General features: G+C 35.3%; 2 protein-coding genes across 10 annotated transcripts in view; one reads left to right on the top strand and one right to left on the bottom strand.

The window, feature by feature from the left end:
- DPP4 (dipeptidyl peptidase 4) overlaps positions 1 to 8,222 on the top strand; it is a 79,880-nt gene extending 71,658 nt beyond the window's left edge. Inside the window, exon 26 of the mRNA XM_027734191.2 lies at positions 8,122 to 8,222. Coding sequence (XP_027589992.2) covers positions 8,122 to 8,214 — 93 coding nt within the window. The 3' untranslated portion in view covers positions 8,215 to 8,222. The remainder of the gene's footprint in view (positions 1 to 8,121) is intronic.
- SLC4A10 (solute carrier family 4 member 10) overlaps positions 1 to 20,704 on the bottom strand; it is a 150,986-nt gene that overhangs the window by 28,955 nt on the left and 101,327 nt on the right. For 7 of the 9 annotated variants that reach the window (XR_003543203.2, XR_003543202.2, XM_027734183.2 and 4 more), the window contains 8 exons: positions 16,653 to 16,744; positions 12,058 to 12,215; positions 10,245 to 10,332; positions 9,612 to 9,758; positions 8,938 to 9,038; positions 7,394 to 7,568; positions 7,075 to 7,208; positions 5,718 to 5,963 (listed from right to left, as the gene is read on the bottom strand). Coding sequence is in view for 7 of the 9 variants with exons in the window: in XM_027734183.2 (XP_027589984.1) it covers positions 5,718 to 5,963; positions 7,075 to 7,208; positions 7,394 to 7,568; positions 8,938 to 9,038; positions 9,612 to 9,758; positions 10,245 to 10,332; positions 12,058 to 12,215; positions 16,653 to 16,744 (1,141 nt within the window). In the remaining 2 variants the exon portion in view is untranslated. The remainder of the gene's footprint in view (positions 1 to 5,717; positions 5,964 to 7,074; positions 7,209 to 7,393; positions 7,569 to 8,937; positions 9,039 to 9,611; positions 9,759 to 10,244; positions 10,333 to 12,057; positions 12,216 to 16,652; positions 16,745 to 20,704) is intronic. The other 2 variants (XM_027734182.2, XM_027734189.2) reach the window with 1 other exon arrangement.

Here is a 20,704-nt window from a genome sequence, read left to right as displayed (position 1 = left end):
TTCTTCAGATCACACATCAGGAAGAGAACGTTCTGTCAAGGGGAAAGTCTAGAAAACAGATTTATAATCACATTGTAGCTTTTTTGTAGCTTTGATTTGAACTCACAAAGGTTGGCTTTTATTAGCTGCCTGATGCAGCATGAAGTCCATGCATTCTTAGCAGTACTATGGCATGTAACTGCCATACATAGAAGTTCATATGCAGTGTAACTATGTGGGGTATTGACAATTCATCTGAAAGCTTTCACTGATAAATATTTCTAGGATGCCACTTTCCCCTGCTTCCAAAGTTAAAAAAACATACACCTGAGGAGAAGAGATTCAGTATAATGCTGATATGGAAATAACATATTGCCATACATCATAATGCTATATGGTCAGCTTAAGTTTCAATTGTCCAGGTGTGGTGCATCAATACACACAAATGTACTATAAAAAAACCACACAAGAATTTTTTATAAGCCTTTCTAGATTTTGAAGGCATTGTGTAGACCAGCTACCAACAAAAAACTGAATGCTGTGGAGAACTGCTTAACAAGGAGATCTATTTTGAAAGTGGAGGGGATGAATAGTAGGAAAGAATGAAGCAAAGTAGCCGCTCTCTGGCTTCACATGAAGGAGAAAGAGACAAACAAGTCAATTGGGTTGGGCAGGCGTAGGGAAGTCCTAAAATAAATTGAATAAAGAAAAATAATGACTAGATTCCAAGGTTTGTCAAGAAGCAAAAGGGAACCAGCAGTTAAGCTCAATGACAGTAGTTGCATGGTTCTGGGAAGAAGAGGGATATTCTTAGGGAAGGACACACAGGATATAGCACAGTTATTTAACTGTAGGAAAAAACTATAAAGGGGAAAAGAAAAATCTATATTCATATCTAAGTTCAAAGAAATCATTATAGGAATTGGAATTCAATTACATGCCTGGGATCGTAATGAGCACTTCTGTGCTTATCACCACTGATTCTTCTCATTCCACGTGCAGCTTAAGGGATACAGGGTATAAACCAATCTACTTTGCATCCAATAATGATGTATTTAGATTAAGTTATATAAATAATAAAAGATGTAAAATTTCCTTGTGCAAACAGTGGTATGCACAAAACTAATCTTCACAATACCTTCTAAAAGCAATGGTTTCTATAGCCTGCAAACGATACTGAGATTGACATGATCTTGGCTCTCTAATTACATCAGAGTGGGATTTTCTACTCCTAATGCTTAAGTGCATGTCAATACCAAGACAGATTGCAATATGCATATTACTATGCCAAGAAATCACTTTAAAATTATTCAATGTAATCTGTTAATAATTGAGTAACTTCTGGTAAAGATTTATTAAAAACAACATGAATTCATCACTTTGAAAAAAGAATTAATAAAAAATGAAAAGGTATATAAAGTCCCAAGATCTAAGCACCTCACACTGAGAAATAACTCATCTTCTGTATTCTAAGATAACTGTCTTAAAATGCTTGTGTTTTAAATACTGGGTTGCTTTCTAAATCACATTCCTTTCATCCACAATTCTTATTCTGTTTTCCTTTTGAGAATGTGTTTTTTATTCGCTCCAGTTTGGGGTTCTCCTTTCCTAGCAAAAATAACATTCTAATATTTAATATATACATTAAAACTGATGGGCATCAGCGTTCCAGACAGGATTCACTAACGGGAGATATATTTGCTACAGGGGTAGGAAAAAACAGGAGGAAGAGAGTGCAGAAATAAGAGAGTTGCTATGCCAACCTACAAATGCTAATGGCATGACAAATACAAAAAGGTCACATAAAAAAAATAGAAAGAAAAGCCCTGATCAAAAAGTATGTGCATTTAATTTAATAAACGATGCAGCTACTCTATTCAAATTCCTTCAAAACAATGCAGTTTAAAAATAAAAAGTAGCACACAGTAGCACACTGAAAATGAGGTTGTCTTTGTCCTTCTTTTGATTTAGCTCTTATTCTTTATCATTCATATCAAAAAGATGGTATTTTAAGAAAAAGTTACATATATAAATGCCAAATGGATTTGCCTGCAAGCAGATCACCTAAAGATTAGGACTAATACGTAAACACAGAGTAACAAATATAATAAAAAAATGAGTAAAAAGTGCATTAGGTCTAGTTTTACATTAATTGGATCATGCAACAAAATACATTTCTGTCTTCTTGAGACAAAATTCTGTAACTCAAATACCTATCTTCTACTTAAAATGGCAAAATGCTAGATACAATTTTTAAGACATCTTTTAGGAGGATTTTCAGCCAATTTTCAAATATTTGGTTCTGCTTGATTAAAAATTTAAAAATAAATACAAAACCAACCCAACTGTTCTGAATGTTCTTTCTATAGTCTTCTAAGGTTTGTTACGGCAGATAGTAGTAATTATTCCTGTACTCTCAAATATAAGAAGAGATGCATGCAGTACAGTCTTTTACATCAAACTCCTGCAACAGAGACTGTCTGTGACAGAATTCAAACCCACCAAAAACACAGAAAGGGTTTTCTTTCTCACTTGAAATATGGTTTCAATCTAGTGAAATAACAACCATTTAAAATTATTACTTTCTTTGTCTTTCTAGTACTCCACAAGAGAGCACTAACAGCATGCCAATGACTTTTGCTGGGTCAAACTCATGTCTTCACCAGGGCAAAGGAACAGTACTGGTATGTAGACAGACTACCTGTGGACATGAGAACATTCTTGGAAAGCCCATGGGAGAGGAGAGGAGGGCTGGACCACAGCATACACTGAAAACTTTCAATATATACAAGTCTTTTGACCTATTTATCATCAATTTTTTGAGTGGGCAACAGGTAGGATACAGAACATACAGAAATTTTACAGTATAACCTGAGTTTTCTAGCATAGATTTGGAGATCCAAGACAAAGTTTTTCATAAGCTTTGGCTGAGCATTCAAAGAGAAATGAGTTACTCAACCTTTTGAAGTTCACCCAAGGCTAATTAAAGAACTGCCAAGGCTTTACTAACAATTAAAAACTTGTCTTTAAATCCCCAAAGAGGAAAATGCAAACAGCTGTTTTAATTAGCAAAACAGCAGATACTAATTAGCTTCTGTAACAGAGTATGCTGGTCCTTTAAGGACAGTACCAGTTTCAGCCCAAGTTTGTTACCCATTTAGACTACAAGTAGAAGGACTGGAGTCTGATGCTGCAGCAAAAGCTTCTAATTCCTTCTGAAATAAATATTCCCCATCCTCAAGTACACAAAAGAGACAGTTTTATTTCAAGTAAACTTTTATGCTTATCCATCTTTTAGTTTCTTATCTTTCTGGAACTGAGACTCAGATATTTGAGCATGGACTGAGGGTTACTTGAAATGTCTTGTGATGATCCCATGGGGATGATAATTGTGACACCTCATCTTCTGGACAAAAGGTCACTGTATCTGGACAGTCATATGTGTGTATTTGCACCCGTGGAGTTCAGGTGGCACCAAGTCTGCTGCGAAAGTACTGGTCATTTGGGCAGCTGAAGTAGAGTTGTTCCAACTGAGCACATCTTTAGGTTCTCCCAATCTTTTGAGATCAGTTCTGAATAACTAAGAAAAACTAAGAAAAACTCAGATGAAGGAGAAAGGAGGGGAGAGAACAGAAGAGGCTGGAATTACCATTTTGCTGTTCAGAGCACAGATCCTTGGATTCATCAGATATGCTCTTACAAGATAATCAATATGCATTGATTATCCATACACTAGCATTTCCAACGAGCAGTTTTAAAGTTAAAAAAATGTAAGTAACATCCCATAAGAGCTCTGATGCTTGCTCATTTTGGTATTAGCAGGGTCAGTTGCTATGGACCTGATTGATAATAAACAGGATATTGTTGCAAGTAGAAGATACAGTATAAATGACAAATGTGAGATGTAATGCAAGACTTTAAAAGTCAACTTAATTGTATTATCTACACAGAGTGAAAGAATAACAGAGAATATAGGTATGAAATAATAAACTCATAAATAACTACAAAATACTATATCAAATAATTTTGGTATTGATATATGTGTTTGAAACCACTAGGCAGTGGTTAAATCTTTCTTCCAAACATCCGGAAGACACTTGTCCTTAAGGAATTGTGTTTGAAAAATCTAAAACTGTCGTGCTGTAGGACAGGACAGGTCAATAGGTGTAACTGGAGATGACAACAGCTGCTCTTACACCATTCTGTGCGCTCTGCACATTCTGCACTCAATGAAGAGAGTTACCAAGGGCAGGCAGAAAGTAAATACCACTCCTCAAAAATCCGTTTGGGATTCTGATTAATAAGTGGAATTCTAAGTAAAACTTACAACATTTATTTGTGAACAGAAGGACTAGGATGACAATCCACAAAGACTGTGCTATATGAAGATCTTCAGAGTAAAATACCTACTTCATAAAAGTTAAGTTAAATAAGAGAATACAACCTCAACTGCATGCTTGGTCTATTCTTGATGTTTATTGCTTTCTCTTCAAATTATTATTCCTTTGTCTACTGATTAAACTATTAGAGAGGAACAGAATTATTTTCAGCATGATGAGAGAGTATGTCACAGCAGAGCTACAGTTTCTCTGACTTAACTTGTTCTGTGAATTAAGCTATATAATGTACATTCAGATTCAGGATTTGCTAACTATTCTTGTAGAGATGATATACACAAAGCTCAAATGTTTTCTCTGTTGCTGTGTTCTGTTTTTTCCAGCTTAAAATGCAAATGAGACATTTGGTTGAGACACTCCTATTTTTCCAGTGAACAGAAGATGTGGCACTCTTCAAGCATTGTTCTGTTAGGGCCCCACCCTGCTCATGCAGAGGGTTCAAATGGGTTCAATGAAATAAAGACATTTCTGGAGAGGGATTTTCATTGAAAATGCTTTTTAATGACATTTTAGTTGCTGAGGTGACCAAGCTTGACTGGCCTCAGGAAAGACTAGGATTTTGTTCTTTACTAGAACAACATTTCTGTTCTCATATCACAGAAACAAGTCTATGAGGTTTTTCTTCTAAATGAAACTATATTGATAAAAGCAATTCACTTTTTTATTCCCAAGTACAATAGTACCTGTCTAAACTCCACAATAAAGTAAAGCTGCTTAAATGGAGTTAGTTAAAAAATCTTATTATTAAGAAAAAAATTGATTATGGCGTAATCAATAAGCACTGAAAAGCACCTCACAATTCCAAATCCACTTCAGTTCTTGGAGCTTGTACCTTAAATGCCAGAAAGTTAAAATAAAGGAAGTACATCAATTTATATCCTTTATAGATAGGTGAACATTTCAATTGGAGAAAAAACCAAACAAACAAAATCAAATAATATATGATATACAAACATTGCCTGAACAGCCTGTCACCAGTAGAAGATTATAAACCATCAGTACAAGGTTACAGGAGGAGATGACTTAGCTAAACCTCATTAAATAAAAATGTGAATAGAGACCTAAAACTGAGGTCCCTTCAAGTCCTATTTTTAATTCTAGGACTTCCAAATTGCATGTATGGAAGCTTTTTGAAACTCCAAGTCAAGATATTTTTACTTATCTTAAGTAAATGTATCTTGCTTGTACACATACATCCAGTAACTACCACTTCCAAATGACAGCATAATAGCTTCAACATCTTAAGTTTGCAACTACTGCAAACTTGTCCTGCTGTGCTCCTCGAGGAGAAAACAACCCATTTACAAAACCTAACAGTTTAACAGAAAATATCTTACTTACGAGTACTTGGTCAGCAGATCTAAATCATTATGCATGTTGATTGGATATGTCTCACTGAGATGAAACAGCTTCTCTAAGGCCTCATAAATGAAAATGATGCAGATAAGAGAAGCAAAAGCTTCTTCGGTAAACCGGGTAATGTAGCAGACTAGGGAGCTCGCATCAGTTGCAACAAGGATGATGCACAGGATTGCAGTCCACAGCCCAATGCTAGCTCTCAGGGAAAGGTATGACAACCCATACTCTCTAAAAATAAGGAAAAAATTAAACACACTTAATATTTTGTCCAGCCACAGTGAATGGAGACAAGGCAGCTACAAATTTTCCTTTCTAGAGACAGTCTTAATCAGAAAATACATACCTATGTGAACTGAAGATACTGTCAAGTCAGCTCCTGACCAGAGCTCTCCTCCAAATTAACAGGACACAAAGACCTCTATCTCTACTAAAGCAAGTCAGAAGCTTTGAGAGTAGTCACACACATGAAGCGTGACTCACTTTTTATCCCATATCCTCCTTTGCGAACAGCCAACACCTGTCAATTTCTTTTTAAGCTGTGAAAAAGTAGCTATAACAACTTTCATCAAAATTCTGTATGCTTATTGCATATGATAATAGAGCTCCAAACACACCAGGTGACATTAGCACAGTGAACTGAAAGCTCTACCTGAAGGTGCTAGAAAATTTATTGGGGTGCTAAGCGGGTCTCTTATTCTATGTTGTTCAGGAGACCTTGGTGTAGAAGCCCCATCACAGCAATGAGGCAGAAAAGCAGACAGGATAGCAGAGAAGCATGATGGCTTCCAACATGGAGATGTAATTTTTACCCACATTGTGGCAGAGATATGTCATATAACATAAATGTGAGTATGTGCTGTTCTGGCATGACACTTCACTCCGGCATGGTCTGTATTAGTGACTATTGAAAGATGGCACCACTTCCACTGCACTTACTTCCTTGGCTTCCTTGGTGAGAGGTAACACCTTCTGAGTTAGGGATGAGATAAACCAGTGATTTAAATGTATTGTCTCAGAGTAGAAAATGATAAAATAAAAAACAAACAAGACCCCAAAAACAAATAAACAAAAAGCAAGCAAACAAACAAAAAAAAAACAACCAACACCCTGAAGCTGACATTCCCTTCAAAACAAACAAAAAGCCAACAATTTTAAAAAATCAACCTTTCTGCATTACCACCAATTCACTTGTCTCAGTCACTGCATAATTTTCAGACTCTGAAAGCCTAAGCAGTGCACTCCAATACAAATTGTTGACTATTCTGTTGGAACTCTGGGATCAGTGCCTCTACTATTACCTAACATGTGAAGGATGACATATATCATGATCTTCACTTACTTGCAAAATTTGAATAAGATCTTCTCAAACACTAAAACTGGTCCTGTGCTGCCAAGTATAGTGAGAGGCTGTCCACCAAAAAGGGAGTAGGCAATTCCAGTCATGGATGCTCCAAACAGCGATTCTATTGCACTCTGAATATGATACAAAGAGAAGTGTCCATAAATTTTCAAACAGGTTCTTTTTGCAATGTCTTAGTCTGTAGCCTTCCAAACACTGAAACACCAATATTTAAAGGTGATTCATGCAACAGTAAGAAAATACTAACCACAAACCTAGGAATGCAAGTTTGTTTTAAAAGTTCAGATTTAACACATACTATACGACCTTCAGTTGCTTCTCCCAGCAGACCACCAAATGTGATGACAGGAGACATGCAAGCACAGTAGAGAAACAAAAATGATGCCAGACACTGCAGACTGAGAGCATCCCTGAAGTCACTCCAGAAGAAGGGAGCTTTTCTTTTGATATCTAAAATCAATCCTCCAAAAAATCTAAAAAAAACACAGAAGAACTCAAATTAATTAAGGAGGCATACCAAACTTTCTTCTATAGTATTGCTTCAAACATAATGCAGAGAAGCTACTGTTCCTTGATCAAATGATACATACTCTTATACATCCTTCCCAGGAAAAAAGGTTTCTGAGAAGCCTGTCTTGGTAACTTCAATCAGGAAATTTTGTTTTTTAAAAAAATTAATTTGCCTGTTTCTTTTATAAAGTCATCTAATCATCCAGACCTAAAAGTTCTGAACAGTTGCTTTCTCCCATGCATTAAACCCTATGGTTTATTATGTGAAATAATTCCTTACATTTGTATAATCAGAGAGCTATCGCAGTACCCATCTTCCCACACATCTACATATAGAGTTTCACATTCTTTACTTGAGAATCTGTTCCTAAATACAGTGGATTATAGAATTGAATGTACGCTACCATTTTTCAAGGACAAGTGTCACCTTTTGTCAAATACACTATGCCAAAAAATATTTAGGAACAGACACTCCCTTACAGTATACCATACAGTTAAATGCTCTTTTTCTTACAGGCACACAATGTATCAGATGCTGCTGAGGTAAAGAGGAAGATGCAGCGCCACTACCTCCTAAATATTAAAACAATCCTTCAAGCTGTCAATTAGCAGGTTTCACTGGTGAGAGAACAGCTTACAGCCAGACTGGCCATCACCTCCCCTGCCTCGCTGTGTACACCAGCACTGCAGCTGAATCTTTAGTTTCATGCAAGTAGGAACAATATTTAAATATCAAGAGGCAGCAAGGTAAAAGAAAAGTCCATCGCCCAACTACACTGCACTAAGGCAATTGCTGACAGCTGAGACACTTACACCACACCATACTGGATGAGAGAAAATAAGTATTCCTTGGGTCAAATTGTTCATTCTGATGTGTGTATATTGCAGCCACCGTGATAACCATAGCCTCATGTACCAGGACATACCATGGCTTACTGAGGTAAGAAAGAAATGCTAGAGCTGCACAACCCAGAAACTTCAACTACAAAATAACTGTAAGTATTCATAATATACGGCACATAACTATTTCCAACTTTTCCTTCATGCTGTACAGAAACAAGAAACAGTAATAAAGTTTAACAGAGGTCTGACCTTTGTAACTGACAGAGAAAGGAGCCTGCAATAAATAAATTGTGAAAACTCAAATCCCTCTTGCCCTGTCCCCCTCTCTACAAACTAGCATGTTTTCCTTTTCAACTATGTGGTAAGCAAATCAGGAAAAATGACTGAAAGAAATCATGTGCCAAAACAGTCCTTTGAGAGAGAACACTGTGATTCCTTTGGAAGCGCATCACTCAGAAAGCTTAAGATCTTGCGTATGTTTTCACTAACTTTCCAGTGCGTTGCAGTTCTGGTCCAGAGTGTCCCCCAGGATGTTCTGCTTCCCCATGGGCTGCAGTACCATTTGGCACTCCCGGGATCTTACGCTTCTCCTGCCAGAAGGAAAAGATACTTCTCATGGGTCTTAGCACCAAGATATAATTATAGTCAAAAAAAAAAAGGCTCTGACAGTTAAAAGCTTAAACATAAAAATTTTAAGATTCATCAACATAAGCTGTAGAGGAGCTTTATTTAACAGACAGTTAATAGTAGAAGGAATTGTGATTCTGTGAAATTTAAAAAATTGATGACAAAAATTCTTGTATCAGAAAACATTTTAAAGAATAGCAAGCTTTGATAAATTCTTGCAATAAGTAAGAACAAAAGCAAACCATGACTATTTGGAATAATCAAAGATGCTTATGGCCAATTATCCCTAAGATCTTTAGATACAACTGTCTGTCTTTTTTCAGGAGAGAACTAGTTCTGAACTACAGGAAATGTCATCACTATCCTGTTTGCTTCTAAGTCAAGGGCTCTCTTAAAGCAAATTAACCTAAAACAAAAAGAGGATACAAAATGTTTACATAGTGACTCTGCAAAATGCTAAACTAATGAGACTTAAAACTACACAGCAAAAATTCATCATAACATTTAACAGTGTCTGAATTTTACACTGTACAGACCTGGGAGGGAACATTTTTAGGTGGTTCTATTCGAATTGTTGGGTCCCACTCTCCAGGAGGGAGAACAGTAACCTGATCAAGAAACTCATCAATTCCAGACACCAAGTCATTCCGGTCTTTTGCTTTGTAAGCAACATCATGGAATACCTGTGAAAAATCGAGAAGGATGTGGGAAGAAAAAGAGATGGAAAAAGAAGCTCTCTCTAATGTTTTTCACAACGACCCCTTTTCTCTGAAATAGAAAGCACTTCATACAGTTCCCATTAAACAAACAATTCCAGCTTCAATTGACTAAAGTTTCTGGTATATAGTTCTCCTAGAAGTTCCAGTTGCTGTAGAAAAACATCCTTAAGGTTGATAAATATTCTAGAGATTTTACAGCTTAAACACGATTAAATCCACTGAAAAGTAACTGTGTAAAATGGAATCTTCTCAGATATCTTCTCTTGTGAATCTTGTTTCTCATTTTGCTCTCTCCTTATGGCAACATAATATGTTAGAGGATCATGAAATGAACTAGAATGCTCTTTGTGTATCAGCAGAATGATTAGCCACATTTCATCTGGATGATTGAAATAATATACCTTTTCAGTTAGTATAAAAAGACTAAAACCAAACCATGAATAAAAATACCTCATCTGTCATTAGTGTTGCAATTGATCTTCCAATTTCATGGTACTGTTGCCCTTTACCCAGTGGTCCAAGAAGAATAAACAAAAATCTGCAAATAAAAGTTAAATTTTAAAAATTATAAAGGATAGATGGTTCGAAGTAACTATAAATACTACAGAAATACTTATCTAAAAAGTGGACTAGAAGAATCTATAAGACAAACATGATATATAATCTCCCTCAAGATCCTCACACATGCATTTAAACATGAAGCTCTGCTTAGAAAAAAATGTGAAAATAACTTCCAAAAATATATCATAAGCTTAACAGTCAGTCTTGATTGAGAGTATCAAAACCTCCTTACATAACAAACCTTATCTTACATAATAAATGCAACTATAATCTAAGTACAGAGCATATTAACATTTATTTATTCAATTCTGTTAATTCAACAGAATTAACTACTTTATGGTTGCGTGAATTATTGCAATATTGGGGAAGTTAAATTATCCCGAATAAAATAATTTTTAAATTGTTTTTACTCCCATTACGGCTCTAGAAAGCCTATATGTGAGGCTGTTGGCTAGTAAGGTTCTATAAAATGCAGAACATTGGTTCAAATGAAACAACTGAAATTCTGTTTTGCTAAAATGCACAAAGCTTACATTGACTTACATTACTAAAATTTTTTTAAATACACAGTTTTGCAGAAATTCTTAATTATCCTAATTTGTAATTATTTATTTTTGTTTTGGCCAAAAAAAAGAAATAATCAAGAAATCTGTTCTTTTCCTTTTGGTGTGTGTGGGTTTTTTTTCCTGTGGGAATTTGGGGGAGGTTACCAGGAAAGGCTATAGAGGGTTTTTTTCAAGGCCAGCTCAGTTCCTCAATGTTCCTTATGCAGATGCAAAAATTAGAAAACATTTTAAAAGTCATATCCAAAGTAACTACAACTTAAAGAAAATTTTATACTGTTTAGATAGCTAGGAGCAAGGATCTGAGTCTCAGCCTTGCACTTCATAGCATTATGCTCCTTCCTGATTGTCACAAACAACTGGAATGCACTACTGCCTTCTGTCAGAAGTCTGCTTTCATAGAAACTAAAAGAGGGAAGGGGGAAAAGAGACAGAATATGTGTACAGACATATACACAAATACAAAAAAAAAAGTGGGAGATTGCAATAATAATTAAGTCAATGAACTCAGAAATGGGAGAATCACTTCAGAGTTTTCATCTGAATCGACTTTTATTTTTAAATTCCTCATAATTTGTTTTCAGAATCAAAGTACTTCATCAGAAAAAGTCTCAAATTAGAAAAAATTAATCTAATAAAAATTTATGGTTACAAGGCACATTCTCTACCATGCAACTATCGACAAAGTAACTTTCTGAAGAACATATTTACTGCCTGTTCTCCATCCATTCATTCACTATCCCTAGTCAATCAAATCACACAGTTTGGTTTTTTGCCTTTTCTCCATTCCTTTTTTCATTTTTTAGTTCTGGACATAATTACACAAGTAGTTTCAGTTCCAGATAAAATATTCTAAGAAGCTGAATATTTCACTTTAGTATTTCATCTGCAGTAATACTAGTTTGTGTAGGATAAACTGTGTGTTGTAATCTAACAAGCCATCATTTCTACTTCCGCAAAGTACACACAGAACAGCATGTTTCTGAATATACCCATACATCATTTAGAGGATCTGAGGGGTGTCTCTGTTAAAGAATGAACCAAACTCATAACTCAGTAAATGACAGAGCTGAAGGTTACATCACCCTGTCTCCACAAGGTACTCAGAAAAACATGAAGTGAAATAAATCCAACTGTACCTTGTTGGAATGGGAACTTCAGCTAGTCCTGTGAGCAGCACTGCAGGAGACAACCTAACAAAAGCAACAACTGCACGGTCCAGGAACTCTAGTTCACCAACTAAGATGTTTGATGCTTCAGCTCCAGGTGGTATCTTTTTCATGAAGTGTAGGTCAACCTGGGAAAAGTATATTAAATTAAAACCCGAAAGCTATTCACATGGATTTTTTTTCCCCCTGATTTGTTGACAGAGACTTTGTGGTCACTGCAACATTAACCATAGTTATTTCAATTACACAGTGTCCCCTGTTCTTGTCATTTGAATAATATCTTTTTAAATAAAAATGTTTTTCAAAACCAAACGACTTTAATTATTGGATTAATTTTTCTTGAAAACAGAGTACTGCAGAATTAATTTATAAAGAGAACAAATTGAATTAAAAACATTGTTAGGAATATAGGATTAAGTTCCTAGTAAAGCTTTTTATCAATAATCATAACAGCATCAATAACTGAATCAATAAGTCAAAACAGCAGAAGAAATGAAGATGCCTTATTTTTCCATAACTAACAATTCTGGAAATCATTAATTCCTAGTTCACAGGTGCTGTATTACAATCTCAGTGAGAAAAACAACATGTTCCACTACACATAATTTTCCGAGATGTATTTTGGTTTCAGATTTAACAGAAGATAGTTGCCCTTCTGCTGAAAATAACAGAAAATAAGCTATGATGACCATGACTGTCTCAAGAGCAAATTGAAGAACAAAGCAGAAGAACAACTTTGGAGTTTTAGGCAGTGATATTGACTTTTGCAGGATGATAGGAAAACACAGAGACACAGCTTCATCATGACACTGCTATATCAGCTCGAGGTATTTGCCTAGGAATGTATCAATCTAGACTAAAGTCTAGATTGTAACAAAGTCTCTGTAACAAAGACCACACGGAGGAATAGAGTATAAAATGTATGTCTGCTTTAATTATGCACCAGTATTGTCTACATTTCAAAATGCATGAATTTTGTCATTTGCTTTCCTTTTATTAATCTAAACACAACAACAGCAACCAAATCCAATATAAACTGTTAAAGTGGACCATTTTAATGTCTATCTTACAGCCATCTGTCAGTACTAGTTTGCATAGTTTTTGGTAATATTTAGAAAATTGTTTTCTTGCAAATGGCTCTGGCACTAAATCAGAATTCAGATATAACACAGTTGCCTGTGTAATGAAATCTTAGTTTGTTGAGATCACAAAGAGATATCTAATGCTTCCCTAAGCTACAAAGATGACTGAACACCTCACAAAGCTAAACAAGCATGAAATCAACCTGTAAAGCTGGAAACCAAGTACTTTTTTGAGGTAAAGTATCAGTGAGGTAAATTCTGTTCTTCACTCAAATCACAAATTAACTCTTCAGGATTAAATACAATACTAAGGTTCACTTTGTACCTAATTTTAGTGTCATAGGTCATTTATAGCTGAGAGAAAGAAAGCAATCTTTCAGGCACATAGCAATGTGCATTCTGTACTGATTTTAACATGTGAATGGATGGATTTAACATTTAAATACATTTAACATTTAATGTCTCATGTAAAACATGCCACAATTGTCACCTTGAGGTCACTCTAACATAGAAATTACAAGATTCAAAGCTGAAAGAAACATTCTATCTCCTGTGTACCAGAAAGTATTTTCAGATGTTTCTCGTACTATTTATCAGCTTGAGACTCTAATACCATTTAGGTAGTGAAGAGAGCCCCAGTTGAAAGGAAAGTAGCTGGCAGAGGAGCAGCAAACCGAGCAAACACACGCAACCCCTGGGTGTTGCTTTCACTACAACAGCAGAGATGGCCCTGCAGGGAATTTAGGGCAATGGCAGAAGCTACATATTTTGAATGCTTCATCTAACCTATCCATTATACATCTCTTATCCTAGGAGGTCTTTAGCTGGAGAGCCTGATGTGCATCACGATCTGCACCCTAACCTGAGTCACATTCATGACCTGATACTAAATAATCCTAGCAAGCTCCAGTTAAAGACAAAATCAAGCAACTAATGGGGAGGCCACGCCCCTCCAGAGCAACTCAAGGACTGAAGAGCGCTGGAGGCCTGTCCTGAAACCAAAACTAAACTAACATGAAGACAAACAGAAAATACCCAACATCCTTTCTTACTAAAACTGTGACACATATTAATCGAATTTATTTATAAGAAGGGTCAACTAGCATTCAAAACAAGTCAGTTGCTTCATGTGGTATTTAAAAGACCAAACTCTGTCAGTATGGGATGAAGAGTTGATTCAGAAATAGTGTTTCCATGTGGAGCACAGGAACGTTGCTATGAGAAGCGATGTGGGTGCAGTTTCTTCACGCATTCTGTATTTCAGGACTAGGGTTCCCTTCAGTCTCTGGCATAAAAAGTATAAACAAACCAGATGCTGTTCTTAAACCATCACCCCCATTCTGCTCAGACACGGGGTAAAGTGGTGCTGTGACAGATCACCACTGAGAATAAAAGTCCTAGGGGTGGTAGCAAAGAAAGAGGAGTGACACATTTACAGGCTCATTACAAACTGCATCTCCCTCTCCATGCTACTGAAGGAACATTCAAGACAGCTTTCAGTGCCTGCCTGACATTCTTCATAGATAGATATCAATACAAGCAGCAGTCTCACTGCTGTATCCAGATTAAGTCAGCTTTTTGAATCAACTCCAAATTTGGAATATTAGAAGTAGCCCAAAGGAGATGGATTAGCAGGGAGAGAATACGTGAGGTAGTCAAAGGTCCTTTTTTCGTAGAAGATAAATGAAATTAATATGTGGAACAAAATTAGAGCAAGAAATCACAATACTCAAGAGAAAATTAGTGTACTGCTCTACTTTCCTCTCAATCTGTGCATATAATTCCAATTAGAACCATTGGGAGTTATTGCAATAGCACATTTCAAGGGGAAACTGTACTTTACTTATGTATCTTCAAAAGAATAAATGGATCTATTTAAAGGCAGTCAAAAAAAGGTATTAGATTACAATCCTTTACTGTTATTTCATTTCTGCTAACAAAAGTTGTTCCTTTCATATTCCTGACATCCTTGTTGGTATCTATTACTGTTGAGGCTAGTGAAAGATGAAATGTTGATCTCTTCTCAGGCTAGTTTAAATAGGAAGAGCACTTTTGATAAGCAACGCTGCAGCACTACAAAAATAATGAGTGAAGGATCAAACGATGCAGCTCTCATTCTTGTTTAATACAAACATCATGCAGAGTTAGATAACTGACTGGGATTTGGATCCTAAAACACTCAAAGCAACTAGGGAAATGTTCGAGAAAAGCACTACTGAAACTAATGTCATTCCCTTCACCCCCACATAGCTTAATTTTGAATAGACAGCTTTATTTATATTTTATATCCTTTACAAAGATTTCCAACTTGATATTAGAACGCTTCCCAAAACAATTAGTTTTACTTAACACTTTTAATATAAATATCAGGAAACAAATGTCACATTTGACTTTTTAAAGCATTATAATCTTATTTTGAAATATTTTTAAAGGATTAACATTACATATTTAACAATCTGTCACTATTTATAGATGTCCTTGCTACCTCTGTAGAAATGTCATCCATATTACATCCCCAGCCAGCCTCCTTTCTTCTCATTGTCATTGACAAAAAGATCTGTTTCCCATCTTCATTTCAGCCATATACCATTTCTAGTCTGGCATGTTCAGTCAAAAATTCAAATGGTGCAAATAGTTACTGCTGCTAGGAAATAAGTCTGGCACCAGATGGAGCAATCACATAACTCTACTTTTAGCTCAGCTGCACTAACATTAAGATTTCACAGACTCAAAGTACTGTTCTTCAGAATTTTGGTTTAAATCACCTTTCTTCACGTACTCAACTTTTGTTGTATTAATCCATCAGCTGAAGTCATCTATCCCTGTCAGGTCTATCATCTGCACCCAATGTGAACAGTTTAGGTACATATAGACTTCTTAGACAAATTATGATTCTCCTTTACATTAAAGCTGAGAAGCTGTTTGCTTTTCTTTGCTATCTAGCATTAAACTGTCATTGCAATCTCCCCTACCGAACAGTTAACATCTTTTGTAAAGTGCATTGAAATATCTTGGCTTGCCAGAAGAATTAATTTATAGGTTTATAGAAACACATTCTGTTTGAGACATCTGGAATCCACGAGTTCAGGTTATAAAAAGCATGGTTTGCATTCATGCATCACTTCTACAAGGAGGAAAAACTGGAGATAAGCATGAATTATAGGCATTCTGAATCACTTTTATTATTTAGATAATTTTCTGATAGTTTGTAAAAATTGCCCTTACAAATATACACCTATGATATTGTCATAATAAATTTAACTGTGTTCCCAAACTGTGACTTCCTGTTACCTATAATTTAGCAAGAAAATGTAATATTCTTTTTTATCATACCCAAACTGTGTTGCAGTGCACACAAAACTTCAATGCTGAAGCAAAATCTGCACTTTACAGCTTTTTCTGACTCACATGGATTCATTTTATTTAATTGAAAAGATCTGTTTGGTAGTCAGGAAGCTCTCTTCACCATTAGTGAACACTTACCTTGCTAAAGTCAACAGTGCTGTTTTCTCTGCTCACATCATTTTTGTTTTCAACACAGGCTGGAGGAGCTTGTGGGGAAACAATCTGACCTGCTAAAGAAAGTATCATTATTACAGAATACTAACAATTCTATAAATAAAGCAACATCTAATGATACAATTGTAAGAAATCTGCATACATTTCGTATCATATGTATATAATGCATCTAAACACAGCATTTTAATTAAAAACTTTTTAAGAATAGCACATTCTCAAAAGACAGAACATTCATCATGTGCAGTTGGGAATGGGAGAATATAATTTAGAAAATGTAAAAAATACTCCTGGATATTAGAAGACAAACTTTTTATACCAATTAAAGCTTTTGATTCTTAAGATATTATATCTGGGGAGAGTCCTGCCTTCACATAGTTTTTGTAAGTAATTTGAGGAGCTGCCAATTTGGGGCAATATCTGTCTACAAAAGTACTCCTCGTTGAATAAAACAGGATTACTAATTTTCATAAAGTTACTCGTGTATAAGAATGTCCTGATTACAAAAACAACTACAAAAAACAACACAAAAAGGGGCTGGTATAAAAACAAACAAATTGGAAATTAAGCTAATTTATAAGCTCAGTATTGAACAATATGATTATGGACATGTGTAAACCAAATGTTTCAGCAATTACATTTTTAAAAAATTCCAGTGCAGATTTAGTAAAGTATTTTAAGTTTTTATATTTTAATTTTTTTAAATTTTAAAGTTAATATATTAAAAGTTAAAATATCACACAATGAGAAGCATTTAAATGCACCTCAGTCTTGCGTAAGGAAAGCATAAGCCTTGCAACCAGCAAAATTCTGCTAGCAAAAGCTCAAAAAGAAAAACAGGATTAAGTGACAAGTATACGACATATAAAGCATATTTTTACTTAATGCCAACATTGCCCCTGTGCATGGCCAGAGGTTGTGGGAGCACACAAACCCCACAGGGTGACAGGCCATGCCCTGCTTGCCTTCACTTTCTCCCTCCCTGGCATGGCAGAAGCCACACACAGCTCTGAACACCACCATGAAGTACAAGAGAAAGTACCAAATATATGAGCCAACTATCTCTTACTGCCCTAACACATACCCAGGAATAACTACTGAGTCCAACTGGCCCAGAGTCAGCATCTCGTGCCCAGCATATATTTGTTTCCATAGCAAATAAAGTCTCTCATATGACTGAGATTATGATGTGAAAACATTGGTTCTCGTGAAAATCAACCTAAACTTGCACAGTAACAAAGACCATATGTTCATGATATTTGAAGACGAAGACAGTCAGAAAGTCCTAAGCTAGGCACATTGTCTGGGCAATTCAAAAAGCCACAGTGTGGCCTCTCACACCGCTGTTACACACATTTGCATGTCCTCAGCCACAGCCAGGAAACAGAGAGGTTTGCAGGATCCAGTCTGAACAGGACCAGAGACTTGCAGGAGTACCTCAACCACTGCCAAAATGCTGAAGTATCCAGCTTCTGTCACAGCTGAGCACCACAGCATTCCTGACTAAGTCTGGTCATGAATTCCCAGGTGAAACACTTTCTCAAGGAAAAGGTTGGTTTTCATATCGACATCTTATTTTCTATTAGACAAATCTCCCATGGCACAAAACAGTTTTTAGATGCTTGTGCTGCATCCTGGCAGCACAGAGATACTGTACTCTGATTAGGAAGTACAGGAACATAATGTTTTAAAATGAAGCACCAGAAATCTTATTATTAAATGTATCCACCTTTAAAATGCAAATATGTTCATTTTCTCTCTGATTCAGGGCAAGGACAGATCAAAATAAGAATAGAAATCAGGGCTTTTGTTCAGCACTACAGTGAAATAAACAGAGAATGGCAAAAATACCAGACGTGACAAGCATGTTAACTTAACCAAGTAGATAAAAATAAAGTCATAATTAGAATTTACATATGACAAGAATATAGGATTTATTTTAGAAAGCCACGTATCAATGTAACTTAAAGGAATTCACGTAAAAAGAGACTATTAATTCCTAAATGTCACAAGAGACAACTTTTGCAAAACAGAAGTCAGAAATTATTACATATGCAAGATATTCATAAACAGTCATTCAATTTGTCTGCTTTGATTAGAACTTAAAGAAAAACAGAGTTCCATCGCCATTACATCATCATCTTTAAACTATGTATGCCAATACATTACTTCACATGGTAATTTTTTTGTTTATTTAGCAGTCTTCAAATTATTTTTACAGGAATCATTCTGTGGTATTATAGCTATTAAAAATAAAAAATATATAAATTACATAAATTTTGCTTCTGTACTATATTGGGGATCCTAATAATGTGACAAAAAAATCCTGTCATTTATTCAAATAGACAAGCCATAAAATGCTCTGGGAAAGCTTCTGTCTTAACTTACTCCCAGAAAACTTTAAATCTAATATTAGAAGACCTTTTAATTCTTAATTTTTTCCTTTTAGACATTCCTTTATATTCTGGGATCTATATAAAGGGAAATAGTTGTAATAATTTAATAATTTCTCATATAATATACATTCTACATTATAAAGATGTTACAGGAAAGCAACAGAAATAGTAGTTCGTTATCTTTCCATTGCTAATTAAGCACTTACACTTTTTTTTTTCCCTGGACCCAGAAATTCAAGAAAATGAAAACAGGGATATCTGCCAGAGAAAGAAAAATATTGACCAACAAAGGAGTCAAAGCACGGATCACCGGTTATAAATACTGAAGTTTTAACATCATAATTGGAGGTGTCAAAAGCAATTAGCATAAGAGTCCAAAGGACTTTTAAACATTGTGTCCACTTTTCTTTTAAGAGAAAAATATGTAAAAATATACATAGAAGGAAATAAAAGCCACAACCAGTAAGTATGTGAAGTTTATAAGAATAGCATATGTTCTTTTTCTGTGCCAACAGAAGACCTCAAACTTTGATTTACCCATATGCTGGAGTAATCTGAAAGAACACAAGTTTTACCTTGAGGCAGTAAGATTTGTTTAAATAGCTCTACAACTTAAGACAGCTCTCTGGATCACAGAACAACAAGTTTGGGTTTTTTACTGTACTGAGTTACAAAGATACAAGGTAGAGACAACAGGTAATCTCTTTTCACAAAAAAAACCACCAAACTAACCCCAAACTGTAGCCCAGTTTTAAACAACTGCTCTGAGAAAAACCATTTGTGATGGTTTATTACTTCTTTTCTTTGAATTGGAAATATGGGGTTTAGGCTGGTAAGAATGTTAAGGGCATAAATCATCGACTCTCTATAAGGGGAGTAAAAGCAGGAATGGCCTTGCCATTCAACTCCTTTATGCCCTGTCCTTGCCAGTTCCATTTCAGCACTCCCAAGTAAAATGATAATTTACACATTGTACATAGGATAAATACAGTGTTTTATTTTTCAAGAGTGCAATGTAGTACTTTGAGTCATTATAAATTTGAAGTTTAAAATATTTGATTTATCCTGAAGTCCACCTACATAAAGCACATGAAGAGTTGGGTTCTTTGAGAATTCATCAAAGAACCATTCAGATATTTTTATGTATCAAATTCACAGTGTGGTAAAACTGAAATATCCAGACTTCATACAAAGGAACTTAATACATACCAGATAAAACCATGCTAAAATGGGTATTAAGGCTTATCTATGCATTACAAAGCAAATAGCAACATCGTTTTAAAAATTATATTTTTAAAAAAATTCAGCATATACTAAAAAAGTGTCTTTTTCAGATAATGTGAAATTGCCAGAGCTTTGAATAGAGCAAGAATTCACACAAAAAATATTCTGTCATGCAAAGTCAAGCCACTTGAAAATCAAAATCCATCAAAGTAAGGTCCACATTTGTTACAGTAATAGTAACAGTAATAGAAGTTTGCATTTGCAGATAGCTTGGCATTTTGAGACAGTTAGTCCTGCCAAATTAAAAGAAAAAATTAATCCCAGTAAATTAATGTCACATGTAACATACTCTTCCTCCCTAAAATGTAAAACTCAAGACATTTAACTATGTGCATTGTG

The sequence above is a fragment of the Pipra filicauda genome, unplaced genomic scaffold (genome assembly GCF_003945595.2).
Source record: "Pipra filicauda isolate LSUMZ 115617 unplaced genomic scaffold, ASM394559v2 scaffold253_size2546935_pilon, whole genome shotgun sequence".
Classification (NCBI taxonomy): Eukaryota; Metazoa; Chordata; class Aves; order Passeriformes; family Pipridae; genus Pipra; species Pipra filicauda.
The sequence above is the reverse complement of the archived record's forward strand: the minus strand, read 5'-3'. Positions and strand labels throughout refer to the sequence as shown.